The sequence below is a fragment of the Neocloeon triangulifer genome, unplaced genomic scaffold (genome assembly GCF_031216515.1).
Source record: "Neocloeon triangulifer isolate White Clay Creek 2 clone unplaced genomic scaffold, ASM3121651v1 ptg000003l, whole genome shotgun sequence".
NCBI classification, from domain to species: Eukaryota; Metazoa; Arthropoda; class Insecta; order Ephemeroptera; family Baetidae; genus Neocloeon; species Neocloeon triangulifer.
In genome coordinates, this window is record NW_026775546.1 from 5,979,201 (window position 1) to 5,996,968 (window position 17,768).

At 36.4% G+C, this 17,768-nt stretch overlaps 4 protein-coding genes and 1 long non-coding RNA gene across 6 annotated transcripts; 1 reads left to right on the forward strand and 4 right to left on the reverse strand.

The window, feature by feature from the left end:
- Positions 1–433: 433 nt before the first annotated feature.
- On the reverse strand, positions 434–1,494 carry LOC132192666 (uncharacterized). Its single transcript, XR_009441358.1, has 2 exons — positions 1,335–1,494; positions 434–848 (listed from the first exon to the last, which is right to left on the reverse strand). It is a non-coding gene; the product is annotated as an uncharacterized LOC132192666 (long non-coding RNA).
- A 2,181-nt stretch (positions 1,495–3,675) lies between these two features.
- LOC132205595 (N-fatty-acyl-amino acid synthase/hydrolase PM20D1-like) lies at positions 3,676–7,344 on the reverse strand. The gene is made up of 8 exons (XM_059634738.1): positions 7,009–7,344; positions 6,039–6,389; positions 5,747–5,982; positions 5,461–5,684; positions 5,208–5,403; positions 5,017–5,157; positions 4,554–4,791; positions 3,676–4,502 (listed from the first exon to the last, which is right to left on the reverse strand). Exons 2-8 carry the CDS (start codon positions 6,361–6,363, stop codon positions 4,264–4,266), a joined length of 1,599 nt encoding a protein of 532 aa, XP_059490721.1. The 5' UTR covers positions 6,364–6,389; positions 7,009–7,344; the 3' UTR covers positions 3,676–4,263.
- Positions 6,906–9,900, forward strand: LOC132205594 (eukaryotic translation initiation factor 2D). Of its 2 annotated transcripts, none has more exons than XM_059634735.1 (9): positions 6,906–7,086; positions 7,819–8,143; positions 8,197–8,562; positions 8,608–8,765; positions 8,813–9,094; positions 9,149–9,238; positions 9,290–9,506; positions 9,569–9,740; positions 9,797–9,900. In XM_059634735.1, exons 1-9 carry the CDS (start codon positions 7,031–7,033, stop codon positions 9,871–9,873), a joined length of 1,743 nt encoding a protein of 580 aa, XP_059490718.1. In that variant the 5' UTR covers positions 6,906–7,030; the 3' UTR covers positions 9,874–9,900. The 2 variants fall into 2 exon arrangements, with proteins under 2 accessions (XP_059490718.1, XP_059490719.1); XM_059634736.1 differs by having other exon boundaries at positions 6,943–7,432.
- A 64-nt stretch (positions 9,901–9,964) lies between these two features.
- Positions 9,965–13,497, reverse strand: LOC132205629 (galactosylgalactosylxylosylprotein 3-beta-glucuronosyltransferase S). The gene is made up of 5 exons (XM_059634823.1): positions 13,138–13,497; positions 12,382–12,583; positions 11,990–12,249; positions 11,725–11,931; positions 9,965–11,638 (listed from the first exon to the last, which is right to left on the reverse strand). Exons 1-5 carry the CDS (start codon positions 13,309–13,311, stop codon positions 11,426–11,428), a joined length of 1,056 nt encoding a protein of 351 aa, XP_059490806.1. The 5' UTR covers positions 13,312–13,497; the 3' UTR covers positions 9,965–11,425.
- Positions 13,498–16,295: 2,798 nt separating this feature from the next.
- LOC132205724 (uncharacterized) lies at positions 16,296–17,568 on the reverse strand. The gene is made up of 3 exons (XM_059634980.1): positions 17,322–17,568; positions 16,712–17,257; positions 16,296–16,450 (listed from the first exon to the last, which is right to left on the reverse strand). Exons 1-3 carry the CDS (start codon positions 17,341–17,343, stop codon positions 16,296–16,298), a joined length of 723 nt encoding a protein of 240 aa, XP_059490963.1. The 5' UTR covers positions 17,344–17,568.
- Between the last annotated feature and the right edge of the window lie 200 nt (positions 17,569–17,768).

A 17,768-nucleotide genomic window follows, 5' to 3' on the forward strand; every position in this document is an offset into this window, starting at 1 on the left:
CTTTTTTTTTTAAATAAAGAGTTTGAAATCAAACCTTAACTATTGCAAAAAATTGAACGTAAAATAAGATTTTTTGTTTTCCCATATTCACATACTCCAACAAATCGAAAGAGACCGGCAAAGGCAAAGAGATTGGAGTAAAATTAGCTGCGCATCGGCGAACAAAAGGACGACCGCAAAATGGCAAAAAAGAGAGGGCAAACTTTGGCTGAAGTAAATGCATCGAAGCGATGACCAAAAACTAACCGCACCACGCGGTTTCATTTGCATATCAGAAACCATATTTTTTATGAAAAAGGACCTCAACACATCAATTTATAGTCCGAAGCCATATGAGTCCATCTATCGGCAAAGATGGTTTTTTATTAATTTTTTCAAGTTAAAAAAAAACTGCATTTTTAGGGAAAAGTGGAAGAACAAAAATTTCAATAGATTAAGATTGCCTCATTTGCTTTTTGTAAATTTTATTTTTGATTTTTTTCATACAAAAATTTTATCGAAAAGAAAGAGCTCAATCTGATGTGTCTTTGGTGATTTCGTGCTGTATAAAAATGGTTTTTATTGAGAGGATCCTCAAACAAAAGATCAATTGAAAGTTTTTATGGAGAGTTCCAATCCAGTCAAGCCGTCCTCGTCATGATTTACCAGTAGCCTCCATAGTAGCGAGTGAAGTACGGGCTGTAGCCGCCATAGTAGCCTCCATAGGACGGTCTATAGTAGCCGCCGCTGTAGTAGGGTCGGGCGTAGTAGCCACCAGGGTAGCCGCCGTATCCGTAGCCATAGCCGTAGCCTCCGAGATAACCGGCTTCTGATAGGGTGCACACGGCCACCAAGACGGTGAAAATGATCTGAAATGAAAATTATTAAATCCACAAATTGCGATTGTGCCCGGCAAGGTTGTCATAGTAAATTATTTACTAGATAAAATTAAGTTTAAAATTTTAAGTTTCTATAAAAACTAAAGACAAAATAAAAAAAAAGTATAATTATAAAGAGAAGTGAAACAGAGTAAGCTATTCATATTAAAAAATCAAACAATATCGCATGATTAGAATATCTGCTTGAAGTATGACATGTATTTTTGAAAAGAGTTAATTTTAGTACAATTTTCACACCTTATTCTAGAGTTAAAATTAAATTTTATATTATATATTTTCAATCTGAAGCATAAGATATTTTGTATCTTGAAAATTTGGGAATAATTAGAGAAATTTTAACCGAATAAAAGTCATGTCTGGAGGCTGTTTATTTCCTCCTGCAAAACAATCCCTGCTAGACTTTACGGAGAAACAAAAGAGACATGGAAAATTAATTAGACGCGTAGATCGACTTACCAGAGCTGCGCGCATTGTGCTCGAAAAAAGGTAATCCGATAGCTTTTAGAGGCGAGTCTCTGCAAAACTGCGAATATCCGAGACGCAGGGTCCCAATTTATATGCGCGGGCCAGCGCCTCCGGCCCCACCGCCGACAGGTATCCTCCTCAGGACTGACCTCGAGGCCGTTGCACACGAAAACAAAAACACGCCGTTGTTAACTCGCGGTGCATATGCGTGAGAATTTGTCTTCCCTACCTTCGGTGCGCCGTTGCGTAAAATTAATGCAAGCACTTTTTTATCTGCGAGGATATTATTTTTTTTTTTTAATTCGTCGTCGGATTGATTTATTGTTAAATTCAATTGCCTAAAAATACTTAATTTTACATTCAGGAAGAAGAGTAAAATAAAAAATTAATACGGAAACTACAAGAAATGTTTAATAAAGTAGAAAAATTCAAAATGTTTACAAATCAATTAAATTCAAAGATTAAATTATTTGCTTAATCATATGAAATTCTATTCTCGGAAGGCCAGATTTTTATGATAATTAAACAATTTTATAATTGATGTCATTTGTGTGCGAGCCAATCCAATGACAAAGGACAAAATTAAAAAAAAGTTCCAGACACTGATTTTGATAATGAATCTGATCACGAAGCGTGCAAATTAGCACTTCTGAGAGCACCGCCGTTTAGCATTATTTAGCTAATTAGTGGGAATGCAACGCAGAAAATTGCTTGTTCCTAGTTCCTACCGTGTTTATTGCAATATGTGCGAGTTGTATGGTGCGACATAATTAGCAAATTCCAGCATGCGTTGCTTTTGTTTTTCGCACACAAACATCACAGTGCGTGCCTCGTTATGAAACTGCTCAATATCATGGGGGCATCTTTTTTGAGGAAGGCTGAGAGTTCAAGTACGCGGGAAATGGTTTAATTGTCGTGTTGTATTATTAGTTTGCTTTTGTCGACTCTATTTATATCCGCGGTTTGAACAATAACTACTTCTCAGAAAAAAATTGCTTACCTTGAGCTAGACAAAATTATGCCTTTTTAGAGGGAGCAACGATGAAAATTATATATTATAAAAAAAAACATTTGATTATGATGTTAATAATATAAGTAAAAAATAATATTTAAACATCAAACTCCAATACAAGTTTAACTACAAAATTATCCGCACAGAGAGTATATAAAATTAACTGTTGTAAACATAAAGAGGGTTTTAATTTAAAAGGAAATCTAGGGATCTTGGAATATCTGATTTCTACTCAATTATTTAGCACGATTCTAATTAGGCACCAAAAATATTTTATGTATTTATAAAGAGCATTTAAAAATGTTTTTCTTTCAATAAAAATCGGTATTAACGAATAATTTATATTTGTTGAAATAAAATCCGGCTTCCTCGGTGGAGATGAGCAACTTTATTGTTTCTGCGCAGAAACAATAAAGTTGCTCATCTCCACGGAGGAAGCCGGATTTTATTTCAACAAATATGACCACCTCGAGTGCCAAAAGGTTCCACAACAACAACTTCAAGAACCTATACAGAATAATTTATAATTTTTTACAATTTTTAGCACTAGTTTAAAATTTTAATTTAATGAGAATTAAAGCATTCAATTAGATTCAAGCAATTGTAATCTAGGAATGGGAATTGCAAATGTGTCCAAATTTTTGAATGCATGCTAAAGAACAAAATTTATTTGCCAATACGCGCATGCAAATAAGCCAGCGTAATGCATAATAAGCTGAGAGTCCGCTCTTTCCTTGAAGGAGCACTTTTTGTAAGAAAAAGGTCGCGTTTTTGCGAGCCGGAAATACGCTTGGCTTGCTCTTAATAGTATGCATGTAAATCGACTCACTTACAAAAAGAGTGTCTGCATGTGTTACGCGAGAGAGATGATTGTATGGTACTAGATTATGCAAAGGACGCGGCGGCGATTGTTTTTATTTTCGCTTTCGACGGCACGCTGGGAAGAAGATTCTGGGCGCGTCCTGCCGAATTCCACTTTCACCTTCGCTTTTAACAAAAACCTCGCATTATATGCTCCCAGTGCTAAATGCTATTCTCTGTTATGTGCCACAATTTTCATACATGTTCAAACGGAGAAGAAAGGTTTGCGCAATGTATATTTGCCGAGCTAATTTACAAGAAAAATGCGCAGTTTTTATCTTTTTTGATAATGGAAAATATTTATTTGGCTTAGCTGTCATCTCAAGATAATAGTAATAATAATTCCAGTCCAGCTACCAACTACAACATTAAATTATTCTGCAGCACATTTTAATTTTTAATAATAATTATAAAGTATATTAATTATTGTGATATGGCATAAATCAAATTTCATAAAAGCACAAGGAAAATAACAGCAACTTGTATTTAGTCAATCCTTAACAAGGTTATAACAACTTATCACAAATTCAAACCCTCTCCTTTCCTTCATTATTAAATGTACGCACTTTTTCAAAGTCTTTCAAATTAGGGAATTGAATGCAATCAAGCATTATTTCTGCTTTTACACATATAATTTAAATCTGATTACTTACAGCAATATTGTTTAAATTTCTTATTCCTCTTTTTATATAAAACCCGATCCCCTCGACACTTCCATTTTTATATCACTTTTCGTGTTTTCCAAAGCTCAACATTAAGTAACATACACAAGTGAGACAAATACAAGGTAACAGGTTGTGATTAAAATTATTACACACTAAAAAGGCTTCGTAAATCGTTTGTGTTATTTTTCTAAAGTGAGCTTTTCATTTCTGCTAATGGGTGCGATCCAAACAATTTTTTTAGTCACACTTTACTCTGGTTCGCAACTAAAGTTACTTTTAAATAATCTTACCACATGCAACCTTAAAAACCTCCAACAACTTTCTAAAGTCCGGTAAAATCGAAAATTCAAAACTAAGTAAAGGAACAAAAAACAATTCAGCTTCACAGCTCCCTTTGCTGGTTGGCAGTGGTAGAGGGGACGTGGCCGATAATGAGGTCGGCGTTTTTCATCACCCTGTAGTAAAAACTGACTGCTCGCTGATAGTCGTCAATCGAAATTCGTTCGTCAATTCCGTGATACCTGTTGGTGTCCTCGGGATAAATTACAGTGGGGAAAAATCTATACAGGTGACTCGAAAGGCCCAAATACCACCTAGTATCTGTGTTGGCAATCAGCACACCTTGAATGAGACAAAATTAGAAGCAAATAAAAAAAATTACACAAAAATTACCAGGAATAACAACAACGTCATCAAATGTCTGATAAATGCTGCGTGCAATAACATTGTACTGCACGTCGTCAGGGCTGTAAGGAGACACAGGGTGTGCCTCTTTGGAGGTCTTGACTTTGATTTCCACTCTTGGGTCATCGATGGTGCGTTTGTCGAATTCGATGACCTGAGATATGGTTTGTGACGGGTGAACACGGTGGTTTATAATTGCCCTGGCATGAGCTGGCACCACATTATCCTGAAATGTAACATTAATTTAAATTTCAATGGAAGGCAAATTATAAATAAATTGTTGTGTGATATAAATTTTTTTCAATTTTGATAATCCTGTAAAGTTGTTTGTAATTAATAATTTATTAAATTAAAATTTTATGGCAAAAATAGTTAAAACAAAATTTAATTATTTAGGTGCTCCTATTATTATTATTATAATTTTTTTTCAGATAATTCTTTTCTTTCTGACCTTGATGCCTCCATGGAACACAGTGATAGCGCTAGTAGTCCTGACCATAGCGTTGCTCAAAGCTTCTCGCTCCATCACTCTGGACATGATACCGGCAAAAAGCCACATATTTGAGTAAAGAATTCGGTGCAGAAAACCAACCTGAATTACAAAAAGTCAATCACAATTTGAGTATAAATATATTTTCTTACATGAGGGGCTAGGTATTCAAATGTAGAACGTTCAGGGCCCGTACCAAAGAGAGAGGGCAGCTTGTTCTTTTCCAATTTCGTAATGGCATCTGACAAAATTCCAATAGCCGACTCCCAAGGTGGGAAACTCGAGTGGCCAGGATTTCCATTTACGCTCAGTTCAAGAGTAAGATGGCCCTTTTCGGAAACTCCAACTCTGCAAATTAAAAATTTTATTAGTTTCAATAATTTATTCGAGTGAGTAAATTCTTACAAAGCAACATGTTTGCTTGTGCCTGGTAGAATGTGCCTGGTGACCGTGTATCCTTCATCTAAAACAAAGTCCAGCCTGTTGACGCCCCGCTTCAGAAGGGTCCGAGCGATTTCCTGAGCGCCTTGCTTGCCACTGACCTCTTCGTCGTGTCCGAAAGCCACAAAGAAGCTTCTTTGAGGTCTCTCACCTTTTTTAATCAAGAACTCCAAAGCTTCAAGAATTCCCTAATTTTAAAAATTCAAATCATTATTTTATAAAGAAATTTAAAAATAAAAAAAAAAATTACCAAAACTCCACCCTTGTCATCAATTGTGCCTCTGCCGTAAATGTAGGTGTCGTTTATGATTTGGCCACTGAAAGGGTCAACCTGCCAGTTTTCAGGGTCGGCTGGCACCACGTCCAGGTGGGAGGCCAGCATATAAGGCATTTTATTAGGATTTGTGCCTGTGACGGTGTAAAGCAGACTGTAGAGATTGATGACCTCTTTCTTCACAAAGGAACAGTTGTGCACTGCAGGGAATTCTAATCAAAGAAAAAAATTCGTAAGTAAATAAATCAAGAATTAAAAAATTAATTACCTTTTTCAAGGTATTTATGGAGCTTCAGAAGTTCTTCCACCTCTTGTTTTCCCGGCTCGTATGAGATGGTGGACAGTCTTAGAGCGCCGGCCAGCCTGTGCGCCCGTTCCATCTTTTTTCCATCCTCGACCCCGTCAGTGACTGCGTTGTTCAGAATTTCCAGGGTCGAGGCAGGCGTGGAGGCGTTGATGGCCCTGAAGATGACCACCACGGCCAACAGAAGGCTGATGGCCAGAGGGATCTTCAGCATCAGCTTGAAGACCTTCCACCACCAGCGGCCACAGCGCCATCGGAACTGCCACTTGGGGTTCTTCGACTGGGCCATTTTCCTTTCCTTACTTCCTCGTCTTTCTGGATAAATGATAGACATTATTTATAAATTATTATTGTATAAATCAAGAAAATAGAGAGTTAAAATTTTTGCCTGCCTTTTGTACTAAATTGCTTTTTTCACTTACGTCAAAAAGCACCAAGATAAAATTGAACTCCCTCAAAAAAAAGAAATTTTTACATTTTTATCTTGTCTTTCAGTATTGATCTTCTTCTCTAGTACAGATACAAAAAATACTGATAAATTGGTCATACATGTATGTATGTGTTTTGTTAAAAATTTTACAATACATACAATGACATGCATGCAGATGAGAGCAGTAAAAATAAGATAAAAATCAAAAGAGTCGGGGGATCTGTTTACCTTACTTTTTGGGGTTTATAAAAAAAAATTAACTTACGCGCCACATTTATCTTTCATAATTATTTATATATTTACACAAAATTTTTGCAAAAAATATTATCGAGCTTTCTGGCAAAAGGGGAGGTTATTCTAAAATAAAACCGATTGTTAACCGCGAACGGTAAAAACCGGCAAAGAAACCGAGCTATCCTATTCCTATCCTTCATTGACGGACCCAGTGTTTTTGTTTTGGACACCGGCTTTCGGGCGTGCAGACCCTGCGTCTTGAGGACTCACCGTCGGGCCAGTGCAGACCAAGATGTTCCTCAAGCCGTTCAAAGTTAAATCCAACTCGGCGCTCAAGGGCTCGGACAGGTGTGTTGAAAGAGAGGTGATCGGCTCTGGGGAGAACTCTGTCCTATCTTCTTCGCGCTTATCTGTCCGGACCGCGGTCCGGAGTTCAATGACCCGCCTCACCGGCGGCTCCTGACGGCTGATGCCGAACCTGAGGGCCACTCGGCCGCCGACCGCGGACCAGCGAGGTCGGCCATTCGGGCGCGAGCTGAGGACGAGGAGGAATGCGCTGGGTCGACTGAAACAACGATGACTCCGGCCGATTGACCGATATTGATCGCGGGTACCCCTACCGCGACTCGTCCTCAGCTCGAGTCCCCGTGCGCGTGGCGGGTAGTCTAATGTGCAGGCGAATATACAACCGAGGGTTGCGTAAAATAATAATCCAGGTTTTTTTTCAAGACGTACACAGTTTTGAAAATTTGAAACTATTGTAAATATAAAATCTCTGTCGAAGTCAATTATAAATTTTTTTTAAATAGCTGATTATTTTTTTCATAAAAATATTTTTTCTTTTTAATAAACTGTAGTTTCCATTATATATTTATAAAATTATTGTTAAAAAATAAAATATATTTAAAATAATTATAAATTTTATGTTTTTCAAAAGGTTTTTTGTTATTATTAAAAATTTTGTAAGGATAAATTTTAGTTGCAAATTTGAAAAACCCCATTTATTATTTTTTTTATTGCAATTTGGATTAATTTGTTTTTAAATATATTTGCCTATTATTAAAAACTTGATTATTACAGGAAAAAATTAAAAGCTGATGTCCTCAAGTGCTTTCCTCAGCTAACTGAAGAACACCTTCAGACCCTTTTGCCGAGCAAAGCGTCCGTCAGTGCAGTGAAATTGCTGACACACAGCAGCACCTACGCCAATGTCTTCTGCGTGCAAAACGAATCCGACCCGGCCCCCGTGCCCCTCTTCTTCGAGGTGGAAAAAGCCCATTATCCGACTGTATTTCTGCTTTGGAAGCACCCCAGCCTATTGTATCACTTCACGGTTTGGGACCCGGTCATCGACTTTCTGCGAAAAGGAGCTGACCTCATGTTGGCTGGTGTTGTTAATCACAAAGTATTTAAAAAAAATTCTCAAAATAAATTATTTTACTGAATTATTTTCAATAGGAAAGCGACTTTGGCCAAAATTTGCAATTAGGCCAACCGGTGGCCGTCAACACCAACTCTAACAGGGCGGCCATAGCTGTTGGAAAGGCGGCCAGAAGTAGTCAGGACATGAGGCAATTTCCCAGTCAAGGAAAGGGAGTTTTTATTTTGCACGTCGAAGGAGACCACCTTTGGTTTGGGCCAGGAGCTCGACCGACTGCACCTTCCTTGGGGCCTCCGACTGATGAAAAAGAGGGAGAAAATGATGAGATTGAGGTTCCCGATGAGATTAAAGCAGAGGAAAATGGTGCGGAAGTAAACATTGAGGACCCTGTTGAAGAGACTGAAAATCTCAATGTTCTAGAGGAAAAATTGGAAGAGACGAAAGTAAATATTTTTTCTGCTGCTGTCTATATTTTTTGACGGAATCAGATTTCAGATGAGGACGCCCAAGCCGGGCCAGAGTTCATGGATGAGCTTCTTCGCTATTGCTTCCTAAAATCGTGGAAAAACTCTGCCAAAAAAACGCCCCTGCCTTTGCTCACAAGCAACTTTTTCCGAGTGCATATGATTCCTGCGTGCCCTTCGAGGTAAGAAATTGAGACGCATTTAAATATATATTAAAAATTTCCTCCAGGTACACTCTAGACGTAAAAAAGTCTTCTTACAAAAAACTGGGAGCTTTCCTCAAAGCCATGACGCAAGAGGGTTTGGTCACGATTAAGGAGCAAGTCAAAGGAGTTGAGTCAATTGTTGAGGTAAATTTGGAGCACGAAGCTTTGAAAAAATTTCACCTGCGCGAAGATGATTTCGAAGAGCCCAAAGTGGAAGAGAAGAAGGAAAAGGAATCTCCGCATATTCAGGAGCTCTACAAAATCACAGCAAATGTTGCTCCAATCTTTAAAAACTGTAACTGCAAGTAAGGAAAAAATTATTGAAAGCAAAAACAAAATTCTAAATAAACAAATTTCAGAAAAGGTGACATGCTGACTGCCCAGACTGTTAGGAATAATGTTACGGAATATGTCAAACAAAATAATTTACAAAATCCTGACAACCCTAGGTTTGAATATTGCAATTACTTTCAACAATATAATTATTATTTTTTTTGCAGATTTGTCACTTTGAATGCAACGCTGCATGACGCTTTGTTAGGAGCTGCAGGTGGATCAGATACTGTGAATATAACATGGGAAGAAGTGATGCAAAAGTGCCTTTCAAGGATGACCCAGACTTATCACCTAACAGCAACAGGGCCTCTTACGCAACCGAAACCAGTGAAACTCGAACCAATTGACATGCGGGTTAGCACAAGATCAGGGAACAAAAAGGTGTGATTATTTGTAATTTAATTTTTCAATCCGTCTTAGAATACAAAAAATTCTTTCCAAAGGTCACCCTAATCAACAACTTGGAGCTTTTTGGAATTGATATTCAAGACTTTGCTAGGAAATGCCAACATGGAGTGGCAGCAAGCACAAGTATTAGTGAAGTGCCTGGAAAGAAGAGCCGAGAATTGCTTGTTCAAGGAAACCAAGTGGACTTTGTGGCAAAATTACTGCAAGGTAAAATTTTTTGGTTAATTTACAGTTCTTATCTTCATCAAAATGTTTTAACACAGAGGAATACAAGATTCCTTTGCGCTACCTACGAGGACTGGAAGCCGCAGCTGCCAAGAAGAAGAAAAACAAAAAATAAATAAAACTTCTCTTTATAAAAAAAGAATCATAAGTTTTTCATTTGTTGTAGGGGTTTATTGAAAACAATCAAATATTTGCAATTTTTTGGATTTTTCGTGAGATTTATTGATTGCACGGCTACAAATGGGGAGAAATATATTTTTTAACAGTAAAAAGTTTTTTGGAAGTTACCCTGGATGAAAATTTTCTTGTTCAAATATTTTGGAATTCGTGTTTCATTGTGTAATGAATTTTGAATGTTCTATGCACAATTATAATCGATAATATGATTTTGTTACAAGAAATTTTTCCACCAGTATAATTAATTTTCTCAATCACATATTTTGTGGACAAGGTTTTTTTTAAGCATCGTCTACTGCCTAAAAGCTATACTGCTGTGTAATAAAAACAGATCTTATATTTTTTGTTTTTTAATAAATTAAATTGTGCAAATCATTTTGCAATAAAGAAAAAGTCGTTTTGGCAAGATGCTATTCAGCAAAAAAATTGGGTTTCATGACAGCAGCTTTGGATTAAATGAGATTCATTTCAGACTGCCGCAAGCAATTTCACCCTATTAAATAATCTTGGCTGATTAAACAAAAAATCGTTGCATTCCTAAAATTCAATAGAATATTAATGTCAAGTTCTTTTACCTTTAATTCTCCTATAAATATTTGCAGTTTTCGTCAATGTAGTTGGTTTTGACACCTCTTTGGCAAAATGAATTGGCAATGTCAGGGTATAATTATTGTGAATTGTTGATATTACATCGACATTTAAGCAAAAGCAAAAGAGATACCGTTAATATGGTTAAAATTTTTAAAAATTTCAAATCTTTAACAAAAACAATAGAATTATGCAAAAGGTTAATATCCATAAGTAATTATTGATTGGTTTCGATTGTAACATAGGATGTACCCATTATAATAATTAATTTGTGCGGTGGATTTCTCTAAATATAGATCGGCATTTAAATACAGTTGGTTGATAAATAAAGACTACCAGGTACATCTACAGTTATTATGACCTATCATTTTTCTTATATAGAAGATTGAGCTGAGCTTCGTTAATACTATCGCTAGAAATAATATTCAAATCATATTACTATCTCGTGTTAATTTAATCAAACAGACTATTTAAATCTTTTCAACAGTTCTGCTTAAATAGAACCGACAATGTTAAGCTAAAATTTCCTTCAAAAATTTAAGCACTCCACCGATTCTCACTATGCTTACGCAAATTGGTTTTTAATATCATGTTAATATCACTAACCCTAATCTCATCTTGAATAGTAATTGTACTGTACTTCTAAAGAGCACCCCTTGGCCACCGTTCCATTTCTTTCCAATAAGTTTAAAAATGTACATGAAAATTTATTTGTGCCAGAATGAAGTTAAAAATACTAAAGCACAACCAAGGCTCGTTTTAGCTGCAAAAATTGTCGGTCATTCCAATAAAAATGGAACTAAAAGCGTATTTAGTTATGCTTGTAATAAAAATTTTAAGAACGTTCAGATTTCCCTTCTACATAATATCTCGTTAATCACAGCCTGGAGTATCTTAATTAACTACGAAAGACCAGCGACATGTCGTTTGGTGACCTGGTTCTTGTGTCCGTCGACCACCATGTAAACCTCCTTACCAGAAATCTCGCCACCCATCTGGACCACTCCAATGGAAACTAGTTTTTCCAGTAAGGTATGCAGATTAGAGAAAATGCTGCTGGGGACCTTCAGGTTGTGCTTCGCCTTCTTAACTGTTTGCGTGTGCCAGACAAGCAACTGGAAAACACAAAATAGTGAAAGGTCACAAAAATAGCCTCATTAGTCAAAAATAGATTTTGTTAATTACAATTTTTCGTTCATACCTCTGTACAATTATTGGCCTTTGGCTCAATATCATCCATCTTCAGGTCTAAACTCTTGAGAAACTGGTCTTCCTCGTGGCCGGCCTTGTAAGGCATGGTTGCGTTCGGGTGTTGCAGAAGGTACTCGACAGAGACTGCAAAACCTGCCATGTCAACAGGGAACTTTCTGTCTGCAGGCCACGAATCAAAAAAGCCGACCACTTTGCCCTATTTTTTATTAATTAGTGTGATTTTAAGATATCATAAAAATTAAAAATTAAATTACATCGTCGATGATTGGTGCACTGACTCCGAATTCGCCAATCAATCCAACAGGAAACATGGATACAATCTTAGTGTTGCGAATTTCGGAGAAGAGTCTTAAATCAAAAGTGTTGTCATCGTCCCCAAAGTAAAAGACGCCGCTGTTGGCGTTGGCCTTGATCCACTTGAGGGCAGCTCGTCTGTTCGATACTCCTCGAGGGACAAAATGTCGTTTGCGGTAAATGCTGGGCATTGGGCTGGAAATGTGCGTAAACGGCAGCCCTGAATAAGAAAAAAAAGAGTAAAATTAATTATTTTGATTTTTTTTAATAAACTTATTTAGAATTTAATAATCAATAAAAAAATAAACAAATTCCAGTTTATTGTAGATTCAAAAAATTATATTCTTTTTACCAAATTTCTGGAAGATTTGGGTGAGGTGAGGGTTGCACTCTGCATAGTCGTCGGCCACAATCCAATGTAGATTGGGAACATGCATCAGAGTTTGGCCAAGTCTTGTGAGCTCGGCAAATTGCTCTCTCCTAGGGTATGTAGGCGTAATGAAGAAAATAGTCGGTGCCGAGTCATTGTTGCTGGTTATGAATGATCTCTGGTCCTATAAATGAGGAAGCAATTAATTATCTGGTTGGTGAAGAAAAATTGCATGCCTTTAAAAATAATAAGGAGAGATAAAATTAAGTTCCCTCAATAAGACTAAAAATAGCTCAGCGCTGAACAAATTGACTGATTATTAGTATTTCCCTGTTAATTATTTTTTTATTTTTTTTACATATTTTAACTTTAAAATTAATTTTAATTCTTGCCTGTTATGTATTGTGAATGTTTTATTAAATTTAAATTAATTTATATTATGCAATCTAATCTAGAAAAAAATGTAAATAAAATTTCAATTATATAGTTAAATTCTAAATTAATTCTCCCTGAAAATAAATTTTTAAAGGAGAAGTGACCCCATTTTAAAGTTTGTATAATTAAAATTAAAGTCTTAAATTAAATAACCTTTGCCCTCCTCTCCCACATGAATTTGAGCACATTAACCCTCCCTTCCACCTCCGCAGGGATAAATATTCCCCTTTCCTCCCTGGTTTTCCCTTACAGGTGGACATGTTTCTTTTGTCTGGCACGTTCAGGTACGGAATCAAAATTCACCTGTTTAGAGACGCTGCAGACGGTTGAGTGCTCGCGGAGGTCGTCGGCGTGCGGCCTGGAGGCGGTGGAGGCCACATTGAACGCCGTGGAGGCGGTCAGCGAGCTCCAGGCGGCGTACGAGACGACCAGGGCGGTCACCACCACGGTGAGACAGACGTTCTGCAGACGCCGCATTGCCCCGGCCTAAATCTGCGCTTTCTCCCTCAACCCTCTTGCATGTTTCGCCGAGATCAAAGGGCGTCGCCTTAGGGTCGCATGACTGCGGCACTCACGGCACGGCACGCGACAACTCAAGACCTCGGCCTGCAACCCCTGCACACCAACCCAGCACCGAGTTCACCAAAAATCTGCCGGCCACGCCCCCCTCCTGAAGCTGCTAGTTTCTCGCCTCGCCGCTCGCTTCGCAGAGCAGAACGTGTTCGAATCCACCTCGGTAAGTACATAATACGAACTTTGTTCATTCCATTCGGTATATTTCACAAAGAACTCAATCTGTCACGCTTTTCTATTTTGCACCAATTGAAAATAATTAGAATGAATTATAAAATTTAAACTTATGAGAAAATTTTCCATTCATAATTATATTAATTTAGCTTGAAAATTATTGAAAATTTTCTTCTATTTTTTTCAATTTAAAATGTAATATAAGAAAAATTGATATATTATTTACAAGAGTTAGATTTCACTGCTAAAACTAAAATGACGTAGAAATCAGTTGGACTTATTCAACACAAATCTTATTTCTTATAATATACTTATTTATTGTGTATCTCGCTTTTGATTTTGAATTTCACCAAGAGATGTCCCGTCGTCCATACCTGAAACTCGGTCTTTATAAGTATCTACTTAAATGGAATGGTAATAATCACAGTCTGTGGTAATCGGTGGTAATAATGCAGTCAATTCAATGTAAACAGCAAACTCGTAAAAGTCAAAAGTCCTATTGTTGAAATATTTTTAGGGATACCCCTTATAAATGATATTATTTCAACCCTTTTCTTGCTTCTGAATTATGCCGTCATAGTTTCATTTTTACCGCTTGATGGTAAGAGGTTTTATATATTTTAATTTATTGTAATGTTTTTTGGCAATTTAACATAAATTAAAATTAATTTCTTTAAAAGATCCTACTTATTTGGAGCAAAAGAAACAAAATACGCTATACAATTTAATATTTATGACGAGAAATAAAGAAGAAAAACTTAAACATTAATTCATTCAATTAATAAAACTGCACGTGTCATCAAATTAATATTATATAAAAATTTGACAAAACCAATATCAGAATATATATTTAGCATTTAACTGCATTTAACAAAGGTAAATTTAACAATTTTTTATTTACTTTCAATTTCAATTGTTTCTGTGAAAGATTCATGAGTTGGATATGATATATTATATAATATATTAATTTAATGCCTACATAAATGATAAATCAACGTGACTTACATTTCAAATTACAAAATTAAACTGTTTGAAAGAGAGATTGGTGGCTGAACGAGAGCCGTCTCCTCTCTCCATTTAGCAAATAAATGAGATTCGGGTGCAATGAATTGTGGGATTTGTCAGTTGCAGACCCGCTAAGCTCACCCCGGACGGACGCATATAGAGACCCTGCAAGCACAAACTGCCAATACACAATTTGCAAAAAGAGTAAAATATAAATAAATGAGCATTGAGCGAGTGCAGAGAGACGAGCTCTGCGCTGCGAAATCAGGTTTCCGCATGGGTCATTTTTTGCGACAAGCTCTGCGCACAATCATTTATTACATCGGCGGATTTTTAAAAATAAACGAGCGTGAAAAATTCCTCTGCAGCCAGTTTGCAATCGACGCGTCCTGTGTTATAGGTACTATATTATTCAAATCAGACCATGGGAAACTGGTCAATTTTTCCGGCAGCATAACCGGCCGTAAAAACGGTTTGTTTTAAGAGTTGCTATACAAATTAGATTGGATGAAATGAGGTATAAAAAGCATTTTCTGCAGTTTTTTTTTATTGAACGCGTTATGCACAAATACAATACTAAAAAAAATATATTACAAGCAACACACATGATTTATGAAATTTTTTTATGGAAATTGATCAGAGTATCAGGAAATACAAATTTTCTTATCGATAAAGAATAAAAATTTTAATTTCAAATTTTAACATTATCTCCAAAAGTTTACACCTTTTTGTAAGATGGTCGGTGAACGTAAGTACCCCCACCCCCACCAAAAAAAATGACGAATATTAGGCTTCAATTTTATAGGGCAAACCAGCTATTCAAATTAATTTTAATTACAAAACTGGACTCTGATTGAATTTTTCTTCCTAATCTATGCATGTTCATATAAAATAAATTTTCTGTGGAGTCATTTCAAATGTATGTTGGGTAAAGAATCTGAAACCCAAGAGAGCCCTAGCGGGTCAGTCATCAAATACGAAAAGTCGCCAATATAGATGAAATACAAAGTCATGTACGAAAAGATCGCCAGGATTAATAAAATGAAAACTATGACTTCTGCTTGTGAGCTGAATGCGAAGTTCATTTTGTATTTAAACAATTCCATCATTCGTCCAGATTCTATTTCTGCTGGGCAAAGTTTCTCTAAAAAATTAAGAAAAAAAAATCAAACATAAATGTATTAATTAAGAGGAAAAAAATCAATTTGAATCATTGCAAAAATTGATACATAAAATCAAAATAAATTTGAAACGCTCTTTTGTAACAAAGACAAACATGAACTCACCTGCTTTCGCACACAAATCAAGCAAAGGAATGAAGGGGGACAGTGCTTGCCTTGGAAGCCTTATCTTTTTTTTCAACAAACCAATGCTTTTTAATCGTTTAACAAACTTTTTTTAAACGTGGGAGTTGATTATTTCTCTCTTTGTGGGCCTTTTTAATAAATTTTGTTCATCACAACCACTTGCAAAACACACTCGTTACAAACTTTTGCAGTGAATTTAATTTAAAATTAATAATTTTGCTAATTCTCTAAAAATGACTAAATCTTGTGGTATTTTGAAATAAAAAACAGGTTTATGTATGAAAGTGAAAGCGATAAATTTTATTGTCGAAAAATTAATTTTTTTTTATACAAAATATATATTCTCTCGTTCATTGCGCGCTATGATTAAATACTTCAATTAACGTCTACAAATAATTAAATTCAAAACGTTCTGTATGAACTCCAGTAAGCTCTAGGACAATGTATTTTTGCAATTTTGCTCATTATTTGATCAGAACCAACAATAACAATTTGATCCTTGATGTCGTGCACATAAAAGCCGTAAATTCCACTTGGTAAATCTTCAATTATTTTCCCTGAATTTTTTAAAGGGTAGAAGAAATCATCTGGCAAGATATTAAATTCACTGAAATTCGATTTCCAAACAAAATATTTTTCTTTCACCATTGAAGTAATAATAGTCTCAATTATTGAGTTTCTTTTAGAAGAACTAAACACTACTAAAGATTTGTTAGTAGATTTGCTTAAAAAGTTTTCACCAAGTTCACTGAGATCTTTTGCAATCACAATATCTAGATCTAAATAGGTCCCACCGTATTTAAAGACACTCAACAAACCCAAAAGATCTTCCCAAAATTGAAAGGGTTCATATTTTTCTGACTGGTACCATCGCTCCAGAAAAGACCCTTTCAAAAAAGCGTCCAAGTCCAAAGAGAGCACTCGAACGTTTTGATAGTGGCGCATGACCATGTGCAGCTGCTCGTTGGTCACCGCGCTCATCTCTCGAGGCGGACGGACAACGAGCAGATAAACGTCCGCGTCCGGGTTGTTCTTGGCCACCGACTCGACGGCGCACGCTTGTCTTGAGCCCACCATTCCGGTGTGGGAAGATTCAATCATGAAATAGGAACGCCGGCTCTCATTTCTCTCGCTCAAAATTTCCAATGCGTCCGAAAGGTTGATCATTTTTGCAGCAAAGAGCATTTGATCGCAGGATTCGAATTCCTCTTCTTTAGAAATTTCAATTGGAATTGTTATTATTTCATAAGGTAGACTAAGCAACAGCAATGCTGTGACGAGGATGATTAAAATGAGGTAGTAAATCAGGAGGGGTGGCTTTTTGTCTGGCATTTTGTCACCCTCAATCATGTATTGGCACTCTACTGAAAAATGAAAAATTCATTAAATCTTTTATTTTTGATTGAAAATTTTTTATTTTCAACTCACCATCTGCAGTTTTTCTGAGCATTTCTGGTTCAAATACTTAAACTGTAGCAATTTGAAATGTTCCAATCCTTATGCCTGCAGTGCATTGTTTTTTTCTGATGACTAACGTAAGATGGACGTTCTCCGGTAAAGTATTATAATTAATGAGACCAAAAGTTTTTGATGGAGTGTTTACGCACTGAAGGTTCTGACATACCTTTCCTATTTTTTATTTCTAAATCGTTGCACTTGATTGTGAAGCGTCACCTTTCTGCTCTGCCGCTCGACTGAATTCGGCCCTATCGACTGCCCATAGGGTCTGAATTATCGCTAGCTGCCTATATAGACGCCTTTTAAGTACACACACGCCGTGTTTATTGTATAAGCTCATCTGTATAGATAGATAAGGAGCGATGCGTTTCACCCAATAGTTGACCCACTACAGCAAATATTAGGCGTTTCCGACCA

Coding starts and splice junctions, on each gene's coding strand:
- LOC132205724 (XM_059634980.1), bottom strand. CDS start 17,343: ATGCTCAGAAAAACTGCAGATG. Junction 17,258..17,321: donor GCTCAGAAAAACTGCAGATG/GTGAGTTGAAAA, acceptor TTCATTTTTCAG/TAGAGTGCCAATACATGATT. Junction 16,451..16,711: donor ATTTTGGGAAGATCTTTTGG/GTTTGTTGAGTG, acceptor TAAAAAATTCAG/GGAAAATAATTGAAGATTTA.
- LOC132205594 (XM_059634735.1), top strand. CDS start 7,031: ATGTTCCTCAAGCCGTTCAAAGTTAAATCCAACTCGGCGCTCAAGGGC. Junction 7,087..7,818: donor GCGCTCAAGGGCTCGGACAG/GTGTGTTGAAAG, acceptor TGATTATTACAG/GAAAAAATTAAAAGCTGATG. Junction 8,144..8,196: donor CTGGTGTTGTTAATCACAAA/GTATTTAAAAAA, acceptor TATTTTCAATAG/GAAAGCGACTTTGGCCAAAA.
- LOC132205595 (XM_059634738.1), bottom strand. CDS start 6,363: ATGGCCCAGTCGAAGAACCCCAAGTGGCAGTTCCGATGGCGCTGTGGC. Junction 5,685..5,746: donor ATGACAAGGGTGGAGTTTTG/GTAATTTTTTTT, acceptor TTTTAAAATTAG/GGAATTCTTGAAGCTTTGGA. Junction 5,158..5,207: donor TTGAATACCTAGCCCCTCAT/GTAAGAAAATAT, acceptor TTTGTAATTCAG/GTTGGTTTTCTGCACCGAAT.
- LOC132205629 (XM_059634823.1), bottom strand. CDS start 13,311: ATGCGGCGTCTGCAGAACGTCTGTCTCACCGTGGTGGTGACCGCCCTG. Junction 12,250..12,381: donor CCAAATCTTCCAGAAATTTG/GTAAAAAGAATA, acceptor TTTCTTATTCAG/GGCTGCCGTTTACGCACATT. Junction 11,932..11,989: donor GTGCACCAATCATCGACGAT/GTAATTTAATTT, acceptor AATAAAAAATAG/GGCAAAGTGGTCGGCTTTTT.